The 19,668-nt window shown below is 43.3% G+C and overlaps 1 protein-coding gene across 1 annotated transcript in view; it reads left to right on the forward strand.

Annotated features, from left to right (window-relative positions):
• The window catches only part of HECTD2 (HECT domain containing E3 ubiquitin protein ligase 2), a 94,028-nt gene extending 92,227 nt beyond the window's left edge, over positions 1-1,801 (forward strand). Inside the window, exon 20 of the mRNA XM_012659661.1 lies at positions 1,667-1,801. Coding sequence (XP_012515115.1) covers positions 1,667-1,787 — 121 coding nt within the window. The 3' untranslated portion in view covers positions 1,788-1,801. The remainder of the gene's footprint in view (positions 1-1,666) is intronic.
• Positions 1,802-19,668: the final 17,867 nt, after the last annotated feature.

A 19,668-nucleotide genomic window follows, 5' to 3' on the forward strand; every position in this document is an offset into this window, starting at 1 on the left:
TCTTCAAGGCAGAGGTTATGCTTTATGTGTCTCTGTATTCTCCATGTGGCCACATGGAAAGTGCCCAATAACTATTTCCTGAATGAATATTTAAGTTAACATCAAGATTATATTTAAAACACAAAATAAATATTTACATATATATAAACTGAAGAAATTTCTGAACAGAATTTACAATTAAAGACCAAAAGTGAAAAAAATTCAAAAGAAGCCTTTTGAGATTACAGATTTATTTACTTAACAGAAACTAATTTTTCCAAATATTTGTCTTAAAAATATTCCTGATTCAAAAAGGATAATCTGAGTAATCTATTTTAATACAAAGATGACATTACATGTCAACTTTTCCAATAATTATCATTATTTCAAGGATTATTTTGTGAGCTAACATGGCTTGTTAATAAATCTAGAGCAACTTTAGGACTCCCAGTGGGAACCTCATGTACATTAAATAGCAATGGAAGACACATAACATTTCAATCTGATGCAGTAATGGTGCACCTCAAAAGACAAAGACAACACTCCAGCTGAAAAGGGAGTTTCCATTCCTCTTATAAGGTCCACCATTGACAATCCACTAGATTTGTGTTAAATAAGAATGTTAAATGTTTACATATTAACAACACTGGTTTTGAAGTCAGACCAATCTGGACTTGAATATCGGATCCACATCTTTACCAGCTCTATAGCCTTGAACAGTCTACTTAACCTGTATATTTCCATGTCTATTTTTCCTCACCACTTTTTAGGTTGTTTTGAGGCTTAAGGGAAACAATACATGTAAAAGCACTTAGCACAGTGCTTGAGTCTCATAGACCAAGCACTCAGTAAATGCTGATTCTAATAATTTTAAGTCTTTTATATAAGGGGGCTTTCAAAGTTTAGTTTCTAATCATACAAACTTCTTTAAAAATGTTCTCCCTTTCTCTGGTGTCTTCCCCATTTTTATTTATTGACTAACCACTATTCTGTTGCCGTGGAGTTACAAAGACAGCAGGAAAGGGTCCTATGGTATCTGTAGAAATCCTGAATGAAAGTAACAGTGTCATAAAGCAGTGGATTGGGGGAGCTGATGAAAAGGATTCAGAGGATGAGGCTTACATATGCATCAAGGGCAGCAACATTAAAATTAAAAGTGTGGGCATCCCCACACTTCTTGGAATATTTGTGACATTTTGTCCCCAAAATGCTCTTTTTATTACTTTTTGACATTAAAGACTGGAATATAGTAACATTGTATCATCTACTACTCTGTTAGGTGTTTTGTGTAGATAGCTCTTTTAATCTTTTAAATAATCTAGTTGGATGTTTTACCCTATCACGTTGATGGGGAACTGAGATTTAGAGATATTAAGCAACTCGAACAAGATCCATAAGTGAGGAAAGCAGTACTCAAAGTCAGATCTGACTCCAAAATAATGCTTCTCAAATGAAAATTTCATGAGAGCAGGGTCATTGACTGTCTTGCCTGTAAACATAGCCTTAGTGTCTAGAATGGTACCTGATACATAGTTAGGTCTTCAGTAAATATTTGTTCAGTGAAGGAATCATCTCTTTGCACAGCAAAATAGATTTGAACATGTGCGTCCTGGTGTTTTGCAAAGTTGCTTAGCCATCATTTTATGTGTGTTTTAACACTTAGTATTTTTTTTTTTAAATTCCTCAGGTTACCTGTGGCCCATACCTGCTTCAATCAACTTTGCCTTCCCCCCTACAAGAGCAAAAAAGACCTGAAACAGAAATTGATCATTGGAATTTCAAATTCAGAAGGCTTTGGACTCGAGTAACCTAGAAGACTTGAAATATAATATTTTATATGTAGCATTCACTTCCCTCTTACTGTGCCTTTAATCTTTTCATGTTTCTGTCTCAAAACAGTTTCACAAAGCTCACCAACTTTAAAATACTGAGTTTTTTAAAAATCAAATATGAAGTATGTTCAGCAAGGGGATAATTTTCTAAAAACACAGAAATTGCTTGAGTGAGGAAAAGACCATATGGCAGAGACAGGTATGGGTCGAGTCCCTCTTTTTTATAGCACTTTATCATTCTCTGTAGGTTAAGTAGTTTGTCACAAATATTCCACTGGGAAAACAAAGCGCAGTAAAGAATACATTTATGACATAGTTGAACCCAGTGGCAGATTGTGCACTGCTAGCACACAGTAGCAAAGCAAATAGCTACACATTACCTTTAACATAAGGGGTGTAGCCGTATTTTCATATAGAGGGAAACAACAGTATAATTGCAAATGCAGTTTACAGGGTTTTTTGATATACTGGATGTGGTCCTATAAGATTCTTTTCAACTGTTGCCGAAAAGCATGTAAATAACATAAAAGCCTGAGAATAATGGGATTTTGATAGTGCCATTTATTGCTAAAGATTTATTTTTACAAAGTAAATTCAGGGTTTTAGATGTGTATACAGCTTTTACAAATCAATAAAGATGATTGTACAAGAGTATTTTCGGATTAATGGGGTTTGAGGTTATATTCTTTTAAGTATTGTTAGTCTGCATGCCCATTGGCGGTAAACTAGTTACTTGAGTACTCTGTAATATTTGTATAATGATCATTTCTTCTTAAGGATCAAGATATTAGAAAAATCAAATCTAATCATTGATGAATTATGTCAATTACAAGCACAAGAGAAAAGAACTGCTTTTATATATTTTGACTGATGTACAAGACTTATAGCTACATTTTTTGATCACCAGTTGTACGGAAACACTAATTTTTGGAAAAGGTAGGATAAGGCATTTGACAAAAGTGAATACAAAAATAGCATTTGTGTCAAAATGATATAGCTTGATGTAAAAATAAAATTCAGCGTTTTGGCCAAAATGTTTGTTTTTCACTGGATTCTGAATATAGTCGATTCAAAGTACCCTCTTTCTTGGAGTTTCTAATAAAGTAGCATGTAAAAAGAAATTGCATTTTAAGTCAGATAGTAAATGGGCTTTTTTTTTTTAATTTATAGCAAATGAAGCAGTTTTATTAGCATGTTACAAATATTTCCAAATCAAGACTTCTGTACTTCGACAGCTTTCCTTCAGAAAACTCTGAAGTTATATTTGCAATAATAATGAAACCAGCATTTAGTACCAGCATATGGTTCATATGTAAATAATACTTCCCAAAATTTTTTCTGAGTTAGGCTCTCGCCTTGTTGCTTTGCTTCCTGCACCCAACCAGCAGCATTCTCCAAGGGTGGAGGCACTAATCAGCTTTTTCTCTAACAGTTCTGAAGCCAACCCATAAATCTTTCAAGAAAAGGAGTTATTTTGTTTACCATTCTCTTTGAGACAAAAGTGACTCTGCTTTTCCATTTGGGTTTATTATTTCAATGATATTTCTTCTTAAAAATCTTGGAAGGCCTAAGAGAGTTAAAGGCATACTGGTTTGGTTTGGTTTTGCTGTTTTTAATCCATATGCAAATAAAACTGCTTCTCTCTTACATTGCTTGAACTAGAAAGTAAGCTGTTTAATGTAGGTTACTACTAATAAGCACAAAAGAATCATGTATTAGAAACCAGATTTAATTGTTTTAAATATAATGTAAACAAAGTATTTGGTAGAGATGACTCATGGAAAAATCGTGTTGGCCTGGTCTGCATGTTTAATGATGTGCTTGTATATCGATAGCTATGTCACTTTTAAATAAGTACACAAGCAAGCCAAATTTTAAAATTACAAAGTCCATAAATAACTGGAGAATTTTTGTTGTCCGTTGTTATTAAGTTGAAATTTATAACCATTTATCACTAAATTGCACATTGCCTTTATTTATTTATACTCTGTTTTTGGTTTACAGTGTAATAATACCTCATTTAAAACATAAAAACCACTACTGTTACATTTTGTTAATTTAAACAGCTAGAACATTCATGTAGTTACTTTTTATATATATATAAAATCTGTTAATGAATTCTTGATTTTTGTATCTGCCACAGTAAATTAAAGCATTGCACAGTATTTATCAGTATTTACAAAATTTCCTGTCCTTTTTAAATCTTTGCTTAATCATATTTTTGTCTATATGATCAAAAGTTTTTAACAGTCCCTCTTTTTTGTACAAATCTGTATTGTATTAAGTTAATTTCTGGATGAATTTTTCAAATATTAAAATTATACAGTCGGTCAGGCTTCAGTTCATTTTTTGAACATCAGGCAATTAATTAAAACCATAGGGTTAAAATATTTTATAAATGCAAACTGTTCTTTGCATTATACTCTCTCTTAAACTAGTGCTTAGGAAGATGGCTAACGCATAGCTTCAAAAGATGTGAATTGTTGATATGAAGTATAACCAATTTCCTTAGCATATTTTCAACATGAAACAGTGCATATCCAATATTTGGATGACCACATAGCTAATCCACCAAATGAGTGTATTAATATAATGCCAGTGGAGTACACTCAGAAGTGAACTGAGCATGACATTTCATGGGCCATAGCTAGACAACTCCAGCTCTTAAGTATTCCTCCCCAAAATCATTCATTTGGCCTTTTTTTCCCTTGTCCAATTTCCTATGCTTAAGGAAGGGAGAGAGGAGATGATGAGAATGCTGGATAGAATGTTATGGGTGATTAATGGAAGAAGGTAGCGGAATGGAAGAAAGATCCACGTGGGTTTTCACAGGGGAGGACACAAGATCAATTCACCCAGCTGGCCACATGTCCTTTAGTCCTGTGCTTGGGTTTTGGAGCCAGACTACCTGGGTTTACTATTTACTAGCTGTGTTTCCTTCAGCAGATTAAGTTCCCTGTGCCTCAAATGTAACACAGAAATAATTGGTAAAATGGAAATAATAAACCTACCTACCTCATAGGATTGTAGGGAAAATTAAGTTAATTATTGTGTAAAGCATTTACACCATGTCTGGCATATATTAATAGTAAGCAGTATAAAGTGATGCAAGACAAATCATGGTGCTAGTGTAACATCTTAGAACGATTGCTTCTGAAGCCTTCTAGAGGTTTTTGACTCTCAGACACTGGGTTTAACCACAGGTTAAAGAACGCAAAGTGCTTTTGAGGTGTTAAAATTGTGTCAAGAGAATCTTTCTTATTCTAGAAACAGTGTTTTACAATTTATCCTTATACATGTCTCACTAGGCAAGAGTTAAAACACTATTTTATGGATGTATCACAAGATATAAATTTAAATTTAAAAATAAATGCAGTATATTTTTAATTAAATATTTTAAATATACAGAAAAATTTCAGAGATTAACATAATGAAAGACCATGTCCCCACACTCACATGTAACAAATGTTAACATTTTGCCAGATTGTTTTTTTTAATTAAAAATTTCAGGTGGAATTGAAGCCCCTTTTGTGCCCTTCTCCAATCCCAGTATACATCCTCTCTGTTCCCCATTAACCTGTGGTTTGGGCAAATCCTTCACACACTGTTTTTATGTTTGTATTATAAATGTACCGATCTGTAAACACTGTATAGTATTGTTATAGTTACATACATAATATATATATATCTTTCCACAACTTTCTTCACTCAATATTGTCTTTTCTAGATTTATTCTTAATGATATATTTAGATATGATTCATTCATTTTTAACTGAAGAACAGAATCATTAAATGCATGTGCCACATTTTGTTGATCCATCCTCCTACACATCAACTTTTAAGGTGTTTTCCAATGTGAACCAGGCAGTTCAAAATATTGCACTTTGTTAGTAGTTACCACTGGGATTATTGCATGCTTTTACTTTTGTTTCATTTCTTAAGCCACTTATCCAGTACCTTGAACATCTATAGGAAATTAATTAAAGGGGCAGAGATGAAGATTTATGGATCACTTATGGTGTTTGTGGCATTTTATGTACACGATTTTAGGTTTAATCTTTACAACAGGATAAAATTGATGTTATTATCTCCATATTACAGATAAGGAAGTTGAAACTCAGGCCTAGAAGCTTGCCAAAGATCACACAGCTGTCAAGGAGCCAAGGCAGAATTTGAATTCATGTCTGTCTGACTCTGAACATCACGATTTTCCATCTCACGTGCTCCCCCAACTAGTGAGGCATGCCATTAATTCCCAAGCTTTAATTATTCCACTGGAAGCAGAGAAAACATTTTCTTGCTGATTAGACCAGGAGTCAGTCAGTCTGGATTCTAGTCATAAATCTGACACTTAATGGCTGTGTAAACAGGGATGATTGCTGTATTTACTTTCCTTTGTTTCCCTCTTTGTCTTCCAGAAAAAATATGATGGATATCCTTGGAATTTTAAAATATAGTACAGAATGACAGTTTCTTCTGGGTCAAGAGAGAAATTATGTCTATAGTAACAACTGCTTATAAAACCATGGCAGTGAAAACACCATATATCTGACTACCCGGGATATGGGCAAAGCAGTATTTGTGGGGAGATTTATAGCTCTAAACATTTTTATTACCAAAAGGTAAAATTAACTAATTCAATAAATAAAAGTTCAAGGGGGAGGGTAGGTAAAGAAAAAAAAGAAATGAAGATAAAAGTATCAATAAATAATTAAATTAGGAAACAAAAACAGTATAACTGAGACATGAACCAAAGAGCAGTTTCCTTGAAAACACTGAAAAATTGATAAATTTCTGGCAAATATTAATCGAGAAAGAAGGAAAATAGCAAAAGTAGAAATTAAATTCAGTCGCAAGCATCAGGGGAATGCCACGGAGCCCGGGATTCTCCTGCTCTCCAGTGCTGCAGTTCAGGCATTGCCTAGAAGAAAACTGAAGTTCTATGAAAGAGAACTTCAGAGGCTGATTTCACAACACCTTCCAGAAAATGGCTAAGGATTTACCTTTGGAAAGAAACTTTACATCAGACATATTCATCAGACTTAACTCCTTCCAGTTCCACTCTGTTCCTCGCCCTAACCTCTGCTCTGAACTCCAGTCCCGCATTTCAGCAGGCTCTGGGCAGCTCCACCTGAGGCTCCTACCAGCTCCTCAAAAATGTGGCCACACAGATCTATTATACTCCCCTTCTCCTCCTCCTCCCTGTTCCCCTTTTCTCTTCCTGCTCCACTTTCTCTTTCACATAAACGACAGCATCTACCTGCTCATTCCAGCTTAACCCAAGGCATTGTTTTTTAACAGCTCCTTCTCCTTTGTCCTTGTCTCTTTCATACCCAAGCAGTTGCCAAGCCCCATCAATTCTGAACCCACAGTGTACCTGTTTACGCGGCTGCTGCCCTAGTCCGAGCCTTGACCACCTAATCATGGCAGTAGCGCTCATCTGGTCTCTGTGACTAGTCTCTTCCATCTCAAATCCACTGACACACAACTTACCACCACATTGCTCAGAAACCCTCATGGCTCTCTGTTGCCAACAACACAAAGTCAAAACACATCAGCCTTTGAAGACTTTCCAGTGTTCAACCCAATTTGTTCAACCTGAGCTCCTACACATCTCTTTGAGATATGCCATAATCCTCCCAAACAGCACAAAAACTTGTCACAAACCCATGACAAGAGTTCTAAGAGAAAGGATTATTAAATTATTTAATGTGTACCCACCTAAGTTATCCTTCAAACAAAAAAGTCAAAAATATGTTTGGGCATGCAAGAATTTAGGGAATGCAGCCCTCAAATGCCTACCTAAAACAACAACAAAAACAAAAAACCTACTAGATGACAAAACCCAAGTATAAGTAGATGAATTTCAAACATAGTAAAATAGAACAAAAGCAAACAAAACATTGTATGGGGCAAAGGAAACATGTTTGTTGCCATCCTCAGCAGAGGAAAGGATGTGGTTCTAGGTTTTTTTGTTTGTCTTTTTATTTCAGCATATTACGGGGGTACAGATGATTAGGTTACGTATGATGCCCTTGCCCTCCCTCCCCCCTGGTTCTAGGTTTTGAATCCCACTTCTCAGTCTAACTCAACCTAGAATTGAGTCCTCCTCTGTCATATGCTGGTTATGTAACCATGGGAATATACCTCAATATCTTTGAGCCCCAACCTCCTACCTACCTACCCATCGTCTGTCGATAGATCAATCATCTAAGGCAAAATGGATCCGCCCAGAAAGTTTCACGGGCCAGGCCTGAAAATAGCACACACCGCTTCTGCTCACACTGTGTCAAAGACAACTCAGTGACACAGAGAGGCAGGCTGGATTCTCAGGAGGCAGATGCTAACAGGAAGTTTGAGGGCTTGTGAAGTTCCTTAGAAGTTAATACCTGTGAAAGGAAAGAGATGGGAAATAAAATTGAGCAGAAGGAGAAGTCGAACTGTGACACAGTCCTGACAAAACAATGGCCAACCCAGTGGAGAGCTCTGGAGCAAATGTTACCCATCAGAGCTGTTCTCTGTTGGGCCAAAATGGTCAGGGCCTCACGCAGTCACCAAAAGTAGGCAGCTCCTGGAAGGGTGTGACATCAGGCAAGGCAGCTGAGGCCATCAGTTCTGCAGCTGAGGCCAACCCTGGTGGAGCTGACTCAGAGACTGCTGACTGCACTTCCTGCAGCTGGGCAGCAAGACCCATCCTGAAGGGTGTCCGGAGGCACAGCCACACCTAGCTGCAAAGGAGTCTGAAAATTGCTCCAGCTGTGTACCTAAGAAGAGGGGGAAGCAAAGTTTGATGACAGCAGTCAAGCAGGAGCTCAGGTCATTTTCTACAAACTGATTTGACAAAAGAGCCCCATACTTGGGAGTTTAACGATAGAGCAGACATTTGCTCCTCAATCAGCCACATGTGTTTACTCCATCTGCTAGAACCCTGAGCAGGCAGGGGTGATGGACACCAGGAACCTGACTCTAGCAATAGTGTCTGTAAAGTGCCTAGAAAGTAGGTGCCTGACCAATGTGATGTGGCTTCCATCTCCAGCTTTTCTTGTTGAATTGTGGTTCTTTAAAAGTATGAGCAGCCTCAACAAAAGCTCAGCTCATCGGTGCTCAGAGTGACTTAATAAGTCAAAAGGAGGGAGAAGAGACGTGGCCATTGAGTTACACAACTGCCCTTGTTTATACATGATCCCATCAGCCTTGACTTCCAAGGTGCTGAGAGCCTAATGTCATTTTCCTGGTCCAAGAGAGAAATCTGGAGACCTAGGAATAAATCCCCCACTTTGTATCAAGTGACCTACTTTTCTCTTTTGGCTGTCACCTCTGAGGTTCCATTGGTCAAAGGAAAAGTTGGGAAGTTCTCTGTGATGTCACAGCTGAAGATGCAGCTACCAAGCCTTCCCTGCTTTGATGCCCCACAGGACAGCATTGGGAAATTCAAACCAAACACAAGTCCTGACCACCCAGAGAGAAGGCCTGGGTTAGCTCCTGGTCATCCAGAACCACAGGGAACCAGGATTCGGTTTCCACCCCCCACCCACGGGTGATCCTGAGCAGGGAACCTGTCACACTGCCACCGAGGGGAATGAGGGACAGGTGGGCGCACAGGAGGGCCTCCCTCCCCATCCCAACTCCCTCATTGGTGCCCAGACCCAAAGCCTGGCAGAGAGCAGATGCCCCACACATACTGAGGTGCTGAGGGCCCTGTGGCAAGCCCAGAATGTTCCCTTAAGGATCAGAGGAACCATCACAGAACTGGGGCAAAAAGACCATCTTTTGCTTAGTCCATAGCCCACCCTGAAACCTTAGGCAAGTGACCTCACAGAGCCTTCGTGATTCAACCATTAAGCAGGGCGACTGTATCAAGTCTACCTACGTGTGTGGGAGATTTTTGAATCTTCCAGTTCCATGCACATGCTTCTGGAGGGCAGTGGGCTCTTCCTGCCATTTTCTTTTTGATTTTGATAACCTAATAGGAGTTCCACACACAAACTCTGGCTCGCCCAGAGGACTGTGCCGTGCTGAATACTGGGTTGGTTCCTGGTCATCTGGAACCACAGATGTGTCACGTTTCAGACACAGCAAGATGAATGAAAGTGTACTAGTTTCCCTTGGCTGCTGTAACAAATTAGCACAAATTCAGAGGCTTAAAACAGCACAGATGTGGTATCCTACAGTTCTGGAGATGAGAAGTGTGAAATGGGTCTTCCCGGGCTAAAATTAAGGTGCTGAAAGGGAGGCACCCTTCCGGAGGCTATAGGGGAGAATGTTTCCTTGCCTCTTCCGGCTTCTGCAGGCTGCTTCCTGGCTTGCGGGCCCTTCCTCCCTCTTCAAAGCCAGCAGCAACGCAGCAACCCCCTTGCCTCCCTCTTTCTCCTGTAAGGGCCACTGTGATTACGCTGAGCCAACCCTGGATAATCCAGGATAATTTCCCCATCTCAAAATCCTTAATTCAATCCCATCTGCCAAGTCCTACTTGCTAGGTAAGGTAACATTCAGAGGTTCCAGAGACTAGGACATGGACATCTTTGGGGACCACTATTCTGTCTACCACAGAGGGTTTTTCACTGTCTAAACAGTTCAGTTGAAGAAAAAATGGAATAATAACAAGGAACAGTCAAAATGGCTTATTGAGTCTTATCAATTTATTCATAGATTTCCTATAACAGTCCAACTATCATTCGTATGATTTTTTTAAATTTATTGATATCTAAAGCATCTGAAAACTAATCGCAGATGTTCTGCTGCTCCCAGTACAGCAGAAATAATATCAAAAATAAAAGAAAACAAACTTTATATACTTCACTGTTTCCTCCCTTTTCTAGATTTCTCAATGCATTAAGAAGACCTCTTCTTGTTAAAAGGAGTACAATAAACCAACATGTACTGACACAGATAGATGTCTAAAATACACAGTTAAGTATCAAAAGCAACCTTCGGGGCAGCATGTTTTTTGTGGTTCTCGTTTTCATAAAGTAATAGATTTATCTTTGTTTCTGCAGAGAAAATACCCACAAGAATATGAGCCAAACTGTGGACCGTGTTATCCTGGGGGCTCGAAGGCAGGAGGAAGGAAGCAGCGGGGCTCCAGCAGACCCTCACTTCCGAAGTCGTCATGTCTGTTACGCAATATGTAATAAATCCATTTTTTATAACCAGGAAAAAATTAGGACAGCGCTTGCTTGTGTTTAAAGACTAAGGGGATCTTCTAAAATATTGCTTTTTCTGGAGGGTAGCATCAAGCGAAATTTCAGGATGCTGCTCAAGCCCTGTGAGCCTTGGGGCCCCACTTCTGAGTTATCCTCGTTACCTCCTTTCCAAGTCCTCCTTAGAAACTGCAGACTTGCCACCTGCCATTGTAATCACAGGGAATGTAGGTCAGGTAATTAGTAACCAGAGTTTATTTGCTTTGGAAAACAGTGCACTCAGGCAAAATAGGCCAGTCCCCATTCCGCAGGGCAGAATCCCAGAGCTTTTGAGAAGGAGAGAATGAATGCAATTCCCTTGTACCCTGAGGCCCAGAACTAGGTCAGCAGCTAGCAAGGAGCAGGGCTGGGATTCAAGGCAGGCCTGGGAAACTCCCCAAGGCATGCTCCTACCACTGGACTGTCCCCCGGTCAACCACTAACTAAGACCCTTCCTGGGATCGCAGCCTGGGTTCCTGAGAGTTTGCAGTAATGGCCAACCCATGCCCCACTTCACCTGGGCTGGGACACCAGGGACCGTGGAGGGTGATGGGGGGCATGTGTCACCCAAACAGTTCAGAGATGCACGTGTCACAGATACAGCACAAGTCCTAGGGGCTGGCCTTCTCCTGTTGCAAAGCCACACCATCTGTGTTAACACTGTAGTCCTGGCTGGGCGCGGTGGCTCACGCCTGTAATCCTAACACTTTGGGAGGTCGAGGCGGGCGGATCGTTTGAGCTCAGGAGTTCGAGACCAGCCTAAGCAAGAGCGAGACTCTGTCTCTACTAAAAAAATATAGAAAGAAATTAGCTGGACAACTAAAAATATATAGAAAAAAAAAATTAGCCGGGCATGGTGGCACATGCCTGTAGTCCCAGCTACTTAGGAGGCTGAGGCAGGAGGACCGCCGCTTGAGCCCAGGAGTTTGAGGTTGCTGTGAGCTAGGCTGATGCCATGGCACTCTAGCCAGGGCAACAGAGTGAGACTCTGTCTCAAAAAAAAAAATTAAAAAAAAAAAAAAACCGCTGTAGTCCTGACAATTTGTTAGGTAGCGTATAGCTCCTTGAACATGGAGTTTTACAACCAGGCTATTTTCTGGACCGAACTGAATGAGATTTAACTTGTGGACCCCAGAATGGTTCTAGCCAATGAGAAAATCTGCACGGACAAGTGGGAGAAGCTTCCAGAAATCACCGAGGGTGTTAACCTCATCCACAAGCATCAGGTGAGCTGGAAGAATCACTCAGAGGCTTTGCTCCTGGGCTCACCAGAGGTCTGGAGTCTGCGTAGAAAAGCAGCCCAGCTGGTGACCAGCTTGGAGACACTGCGGGGCATCTTCTCACCGGATCCTTTGCTGGAGTGGGTGTGGCCACCACACTCTCCCCCAACCAGGACAAGGCATCAGCAGAGGATGGTGGGGACACACAGCACTGGTGAGCAGCGCAGGTTGCTTCTATGTCTGACCCCCAGAGGCCAGAAAAAAACAGGCTTTTACCACCTCGGAGCAATGCCTGGCCCCAGGAAGTCAGTAAGCACCATCTCCAAGGAACTCGAGCCCTAGTGACACACCATAGAGATTCAGCCACCGCACTGCTCCATTCTCTCGCAGGCTAGAAGCAAGTGCTCTGTTCTAGAGGGGTGACATGAATAGGAACGGGAGCATCTGTTCAGATTCAGTCTCCTTTCACAACCAAAGCATCTCCTCCAGAGCTGTCTGGAGTCTTGTTCTCAGCAGCCCCACTTTGTAAGGACACAATGACGGGTAAAAATCAACTCTTCTCTGCACCAGAGGTCTAGTCTATCTATCCCACCCAAGAGCAGAGAGAAGTCTTTGAAAAAGGAGCTCCCCATCTTCCCCTGGCTTAAAAGGTTTGATAAATGGGGAGACACTCCCGCAGGTCTTCCACCTATAGTCTTATTTGAAATGGCAGGAGTTGGAGCGTCAGGAGGATGTGCGAGCAGACCTGGGACTCCAGGAAGTACTGTTTCCCAGCGGAGGTATTTTGTTCCTTCTGAGCTTCTATACCAAATGCGGGAGGCTATATATAGTGACGTGGTTTTTGCACCACTGAAAGTTAATTTGCTCAAGTCCTGCTCTTCCTTGTCTCTCTTACTGTGGCCAATATCACAGGGAGGATGGAGCCCACAGAACCAGAGACCCTCTAAGCTGGCTCAGAACTCAGACACCAGGCAAGAGGGAACAGTCACATCCTGGGGGACTTTTTATACAAGATTGCAAAAGAGATGGATGATCTTATGGCGAATAAGGCCTGGAAAGCTCTGCTTGCCTCCTCAGGAGAGTAACTGCTTTTGCTGCATGAGATTTTCAATTGTACTATCCAGGGTGTGCCAGAAATCAGGAAAAGTGGGCAGTCCCCTGGGTCCCAGACCACCGTGGCAGCCTTCCCTCTGCAGTCTGCCCCAGGAGGGGGAGGAAGCATCACAGCACTCCCTTTGCTTCTCCAGGCTCAAAGATTTCCCGGTCAAGGGAAGTGAATTATGGAGGAGCTAGCCTAGGCCAGGGCCCTGGGTAGGTGCAGAGAAGGGTGTAGAAGAGGAGAGGGAGCCCTGGGGCTGGGCTGGCTCACCTGGGACAGCCCGGTGCGCGGGGCAGAGAGGCCCTGCGCTGAGGGAGCTGCCCTCAAATGAGGCATCTAGACGATCGCTGTGCACCCACATTTTCATTGCTTTCTGTAGTTTCAATTTTTGAATATATTGCTGGGAATGTGCAGTAGAGAGGGAGCTGGGCGAGCTTTCTTTGTGGCCTTGTGCACGGGTGCGAGTGCGCGCATCCGCAGAGGGAGGGGAAGAGGCAGAGCGCTCAGCCCTCGCTTCAGTGGTACGGAGGGCACAGCCCGAGGACAGTCCCGCCCAGACTGCGTAGCTGAGCACAGAAAGCGGGCAGGAGAGGAGCTGCGTCATGGAGGGTGAGAGTCCCCGGGCTCTGCCCAGCTGGCCTCTTTGCAGAACCTCAGGGTTTCCAAAGCCCCAACAAGTAGAAAAAGTCACCCATCCCATCCGGCCCCCTCCGCACGCGGCTGCAGGAGTGGATGGCCTGTCCCATCACACACGTCGAGGGCTGCGCCCTGGCTCCCCCAACAGCTTGGACTTTACCCAACCGCTCTTCCTCTTTTCAAGATCTCTTGGAGCCGTGTCAACTTGCAGCAAGGTGTGCAGTTGCGTCATTCCTGGCCCTAGAGGGTTCGCAAGAGGGTTTTGCAGCCCTGGCCCCTCAGTGCGGATTGGCGGGCGCTGGGCCACGTGGTGAGGATGGCTGCTGCCTTTCCTCGCGTCCTGGTCCCCTTCTGCCTCTGCTGGCTGTGCCCGCTGCCTCTGACGAAGCCTCCGCACAGCACTGAGGATAAACCATGCGGACAGAGGGGTGACAGTGGGGTGAAGCCACAGTCTTTCTGGCATTTGTGAAAGGGCAGTCTGAAGAGCAGAAGTGTGAGCGCGGGGGTCTCTAGGAAGCTCCTGAAACCATGGCTGAGGGTTGGCATCCACTGTTAGAGCCTCTTCTATCTCTTACCCTCCGTACCGACTTCCCCTCTTCCTGCCTAAGTCCTCGTCTATGCAGTTAATGCCCAAAGCACCAGAATTCCTATCACCTCCTTCCCCAACTGAGATCTGTGTCCCAGTTCACTCCTCTCTGCCAGTAAGATCCCAGGGTCCTTCCTGCTAGTCTCTTCTGCCCAAGGACGCTACAAGCAAGTTTCTCTATAGTCCAGCTCTGAACTCCATGCAACTTAGCATGCCTTCTCCGCTCTCTTGGCATGGGGACACAGAAAACACCGAGTTGGACTAACACCCCGGCCCTGCCCTTTCAAAGCCCTCCACCTGGTCTGGAGGATGGGGTCTTATGCGCTACTCACATAGAGCTCATGGCCGTGTGCACTGGAGGAGAGGCTCAAAGAGCCGCAGAATCCCAAGAAAGGAGGGGTCACTTCCAAGTGAAGGCTCGGGGAGGATCAGGAGGGCAGAGGGATGAAGGGCAAGGACTCTGGGGTTGGGCCAGCCAGATTTAAATTTTCCCCTTCCTGTGTGTGACTGCACATGTCCACACTGCTGGGCCAGTTTTGGCTGTAAAGTAGGGATAATAATACCCGCCTCAATCCCATGAGCCATTGCAGACTTCAGGAGACTGTGTGTTTGCTGCTTGCCTCCTTGTGGAACATTATTTTTATTTCCATGGAGGAGGCAACAGTGTAGACTCCCTGGAGCCAAAGGCTATATCAGGGTCTAGGAGCCAGAAGACTAACTTGGATCCTGGCAAATGTGTGGCCTTTCTGAAGGTTCAGTCTCCTCGTCTACATAATGGAATGAGAAGAAGACCCAGCTCAGAGGGCTCCTGGGAGGACTAGATGGAACCAGTTTGTAAGACGATTAGCACAGGGCCTGGCATTTGTTAAGCACTTGATAAGTGTTGGTGACTGTCACGGCTTGGGAGCTCATGCAGCCTAAGCTGACTGGTGGGTGTCACTCACTGGCCAAATCCCAAATACCCTGTGGGAAGCACAGGGTGAAGGTCTCACAGGGACCATAGCCAGGGCAGCCACCGCCCCACCACCTGACAAGACCACTCTGCCCAATGTTGCAAAGACTTCGTGGAAATTTCTGTTTGCTTCACTGATTTCAACACCCAGCCAGTTGGCCCTACCTCCATCCCCTGAATTTCAACCTGTTGGTCTGAAACTTTCTTCAGACAGAATGTTTACACCTTGAGCAATCAATGGCATCATCAACACTCCACCACTCCTCAGTTCAGTCTCTAAAGAGGAGTTGGACTATGAGCTTGATTTGAGCAGCTATAACACAACAATAAACAGTCTGTCAGTTTATGCTGCATCCCTGCCACATACTGTCACAGGCTATCCTCATGACAACCCTGTGGGCCGGTGGGCAAGAATTGTCCCAGTGTGGTGAGAGGACATGGACCTCAGTGGCCATTCTAGGTCTCCTAAACTGGCGTTGCTTTTGGTCAGTGACCTGAGGGGGACTCATCTTGACATGTGGTGTGTATGACTGATGTGGGTTGATTTGGGGATGAACAGATGGCTGCCCCTGGGGGCCACCAGACCTTCTATATCATCCAGTTCAACTCCCTTATTTTACATATGTTAGAGGGTGAGGCCCAAAGAAGGGAAGTGAGATGGTCAGTGCAGAGCTGCAAACAGACTCTGGTCTCCTAATTCCCACCTTTGAGACTTTCCCAGTAAGCCACCACACTGCCCAGAATATTCTTGTTTGGTAAATTTTTAATAAAGTTTAAGTAACCAGCACCTAGATCAAAAAATAGAACATCATCCTGGAAGCACCCTTGTACTTACTTGCACGCACTAGAACCCTAAGGACAACTACTATCCTTATTTCTAACATCTTAGATTGGGTTTTTTCCTGTGTTTAGATCTTTATATAAATTGAATCATGTAGTATTAACATTTGTACCTTTTTTTTTTTTTTTTGCTAAGACCATGTTTGTGAGATTCTTCCATGTTTTGCATGTAATTGTAACCCATGGCTTTTTCTTTGTCATTTGGTGTTTCATTGGGTGAATGTAGTACAACATATTTATACATTTTACTGTGAATAGACAGGTAATTTCCAGTCTGCAGCTACTACAAAAGCACAGCTATTAACATCCTTGTACATGTCTTTTGGGATTTCGAAGTCATGGTGTATGCATTTGCTCAGCTTTAGGGGATAATACCAACTATGTTCAAAGGTTAACTAAACCACCATCTATTTTAAAGTGAGGACAACTGAGGCCCAGTGAGGGCGGGTGACTTGCCCCAGGTCACACAGCCAGGAAGGGGCAAGGTTGGATAGGTATTCAGGTGTCCTAGGGCCAGATTTCTGTTCTTCCTCCTACCCCATTGCTCCAGGCCCTCAAAGATGAATCCCCAGGCACTGGCCTGAGCCTCCAGGTTCATTCCTGTCATGCCCTGCTGACCTCTCCTTACTCCGTCATGTTCTTTGCATGCGTTCTGGCATCTTCCTGGATGTCTCAGCACGAAACAGAAGCCAACAAGGCGGTGGGAACGGACGTGCTTTTGTTTCCTCTGGGAAAGCCGAAGCCTCCTCACTGGGGATGAACCCAGCTAAGACAGAGTGTTCGTGAGGCCGCAGCTCCTGCTCTGAAGACAGCCTAATGAGGGCCCAACTTAAATAAAATTGAAAGACTTCAGCAGGACTTCCCAGAGTCTTTGTGATAAATAATATGCATAATTTCTAAAGGGAAAATCATTTCTAAAACTTTTTCCAAGCTTTTTTTTTTTTCCAAAAGCACACTTATCCTGTCTTGATAAATAGCACAGGTGGGAGATGTTGGTTTCATGAGTCAAAATCAACCATGATGAAGGAGATGAAAACATGGACTCCTTCTTGAAAAGAAAAAAATTAGCCCCAAGAAAGGTTCAGTATGAGCACAAGATTGCCTTGCCTACAGGTCACGCTCCAACACCCAGTACACAGAAGTTGGTTACCCACTTATCAGCAGGTGAAGCGGGAGAGAGTGGGCCACATTGCATTTTCCAAAGATGGCTGTGAAAATCTCTCCCATCCTACATTCTTTTCTACAATGCAACCTGGCCCTGCCCCCATCGGGAGGTGGAGTTGATGTCCCTTCCCCTTGAATCTCAGTGGCCTTGAGACTACTTTGACTAATAGAGTATGGCAGGAAATGACACTGTGACTTCTGGTTGAGTCATAAAAAGTGATGCAGCTTCTACCTTGCTCTTGGAATACTTCCAGCCATGTAAGAAGTCTAACTACCCCGAGGCCACCATGCTGTGAGGAAGCCCAAACCACAAGAAAGACCATATGTAGGTGCTCTGGTCAGGAATCTGGTCTTCAAGTCATAGCAGCAGGCACCAGACATGTGAACAAAGGAGCCTCAAGATGGTTACATCCCCCTGTCGAGTCACCCTAGCCTTTGAGTCCCCCAGCTGAAGCCCCTGACAGCATGCACCAGAGACAAGCCATACTCTTTGCACCCTGTCTAAATTCCTGGCCCATATAATCTGTGAGCATAATAAAAAAAAATACTGTTGTTTTAAGCCACTAAGTTTGGGGGTAATTTGTTATGTAGCAGTAGTAACTGGAACAGGGAGTATGTATAATATGGGTATGAGTGAGCATATTTAAATTGAGAGTGTAGGTTAGAATCAATGTTCTGTTTTATATCAATGGGTGAGTCTCTTCCCTGTGCTTTTTTTGATTAATATACAACCTTTTGATAGCAAACTCATTTATTCAACAATGTATATTAAGATCCAGCTATTTGCAGGCCCAAAGGGATAAAGCTCAGATGTGGTACCACCCCTATGGATTTTATATTCTATGTGGACACTTAATCAAATGCTAGTGTCACACAACTGGAAGTAATCACCAGGAAGAAGCAGCTGGGGGAGGAAAAAGGCAGAGAAACCCATGGCAACCAGGAGATAAATAAAGTTCTGAGCGCTTGAAGCCACAGAGGCAGTAACTCAAATGGATTGAAGCCGGAAATGATTTTCCAACCAGCTGTAAATTTGCAAATCCCATATGTGGTACAACATTAAGCTGCTATTTTGGAAATTTTTTCATCTTTTTCAGAGGCAACTCAGGAGCCCGTCCTTCCTCTTGGAAGGCAGCCAGTTCTCTGCAGAAATCACTTCATCAGCAGGAGCTGAGGCATTTTGTATGCAACTGTAGTATTCTGGAAACATGGCTTAACAAATATTCTCTCCTGGGTGAAGAAAGAAACATCTCAGAGCAATGTTCCTGTAAGCACCAGCTGGGCAGCTTTGGATGCACTTTTTTTTTTTTATTTTTCCCCTTTGAAATGGCGGAATTCTGACACCTGCATTTGAACGTAATGCAGCATTATTAATTTCTTTAGAAGAGTGAGGATTCCACTTCTGAGTCACTGGGAATTTCTCATTATCACCAGCGACCATGGCACCAGTGGGCAGTCACAGCATTCTTTTAGATGTTCAGTTCAATTTATAATTATTTATTGAGCATTCGTGCCAGACACTGCATCAGGAGTCGGAGATGGAGTAGTGAACAAGACAGGAACAGTCCCTCCTTCACAGAGTTCACACTCTAGCCAGGAAAGCAGACGTTAGGCAAAATTTGTAAGTGTTGTAAGTGCCACAAAGGGAGAGGAAAGGGCAGGGTACACGGAGAGGTAAGGGAGAAGGAGGAGTGGGAGGTGGTAGCCAGAGGAAAGAGGAGGAGGAGAGAGGAGCTGGTGGGGAGAAGGCACAACCTTGGTCTGGCCACTGGAGAGAACTTGGGGCCTTTGACGACCTGAAGGAAAACCAGCATGGCTGGGGGGCAGGAGGGAGAGCCACATGAAACGAGGGTGAGGAGCAGGCAGGCTGGACTCACACAGAGCCTTGGGAGCATGTCAAGGGTTTGGACTCCTATCTGAAGGACGATGGGTACCACTGTTTCGTGTTAAGTAGGAAAGTGGTGTGATCACATTGTTGTCTTGGCGAGAACATTCTGGCTATAAAGTGTGGGCTGGAGATGGCCCAGAATGATGTGGGAGGCCAGGTGAAAGGCCACTGCAGTAGTCCAGGGGAACAACTGTGTGGCCTGGAGCAGGACAGTGGCAGAGCAATAGAGGATTGGAAGCAGAGGAGTTGGACTAAGGGAATTGGCTTCCTGGCCTAATGATGTAAGAAGCTGA

This window comes from Propithecus coquereli, unplaced genomic scaffold, assembly GCF_000956105.1.
Source record: "Propithecus coquereli isolate 6110/MARCELLA unplaced genomic scaffold, Pcoq_1.0 Scaffold63, whole genome shotgun sequence".
Taxonomy (NCBI): Eukaryota; Metazoa; Chordata; class Mammalia; order Primates; family Indriidae; genus Propithecus; species Propithecus coquereli.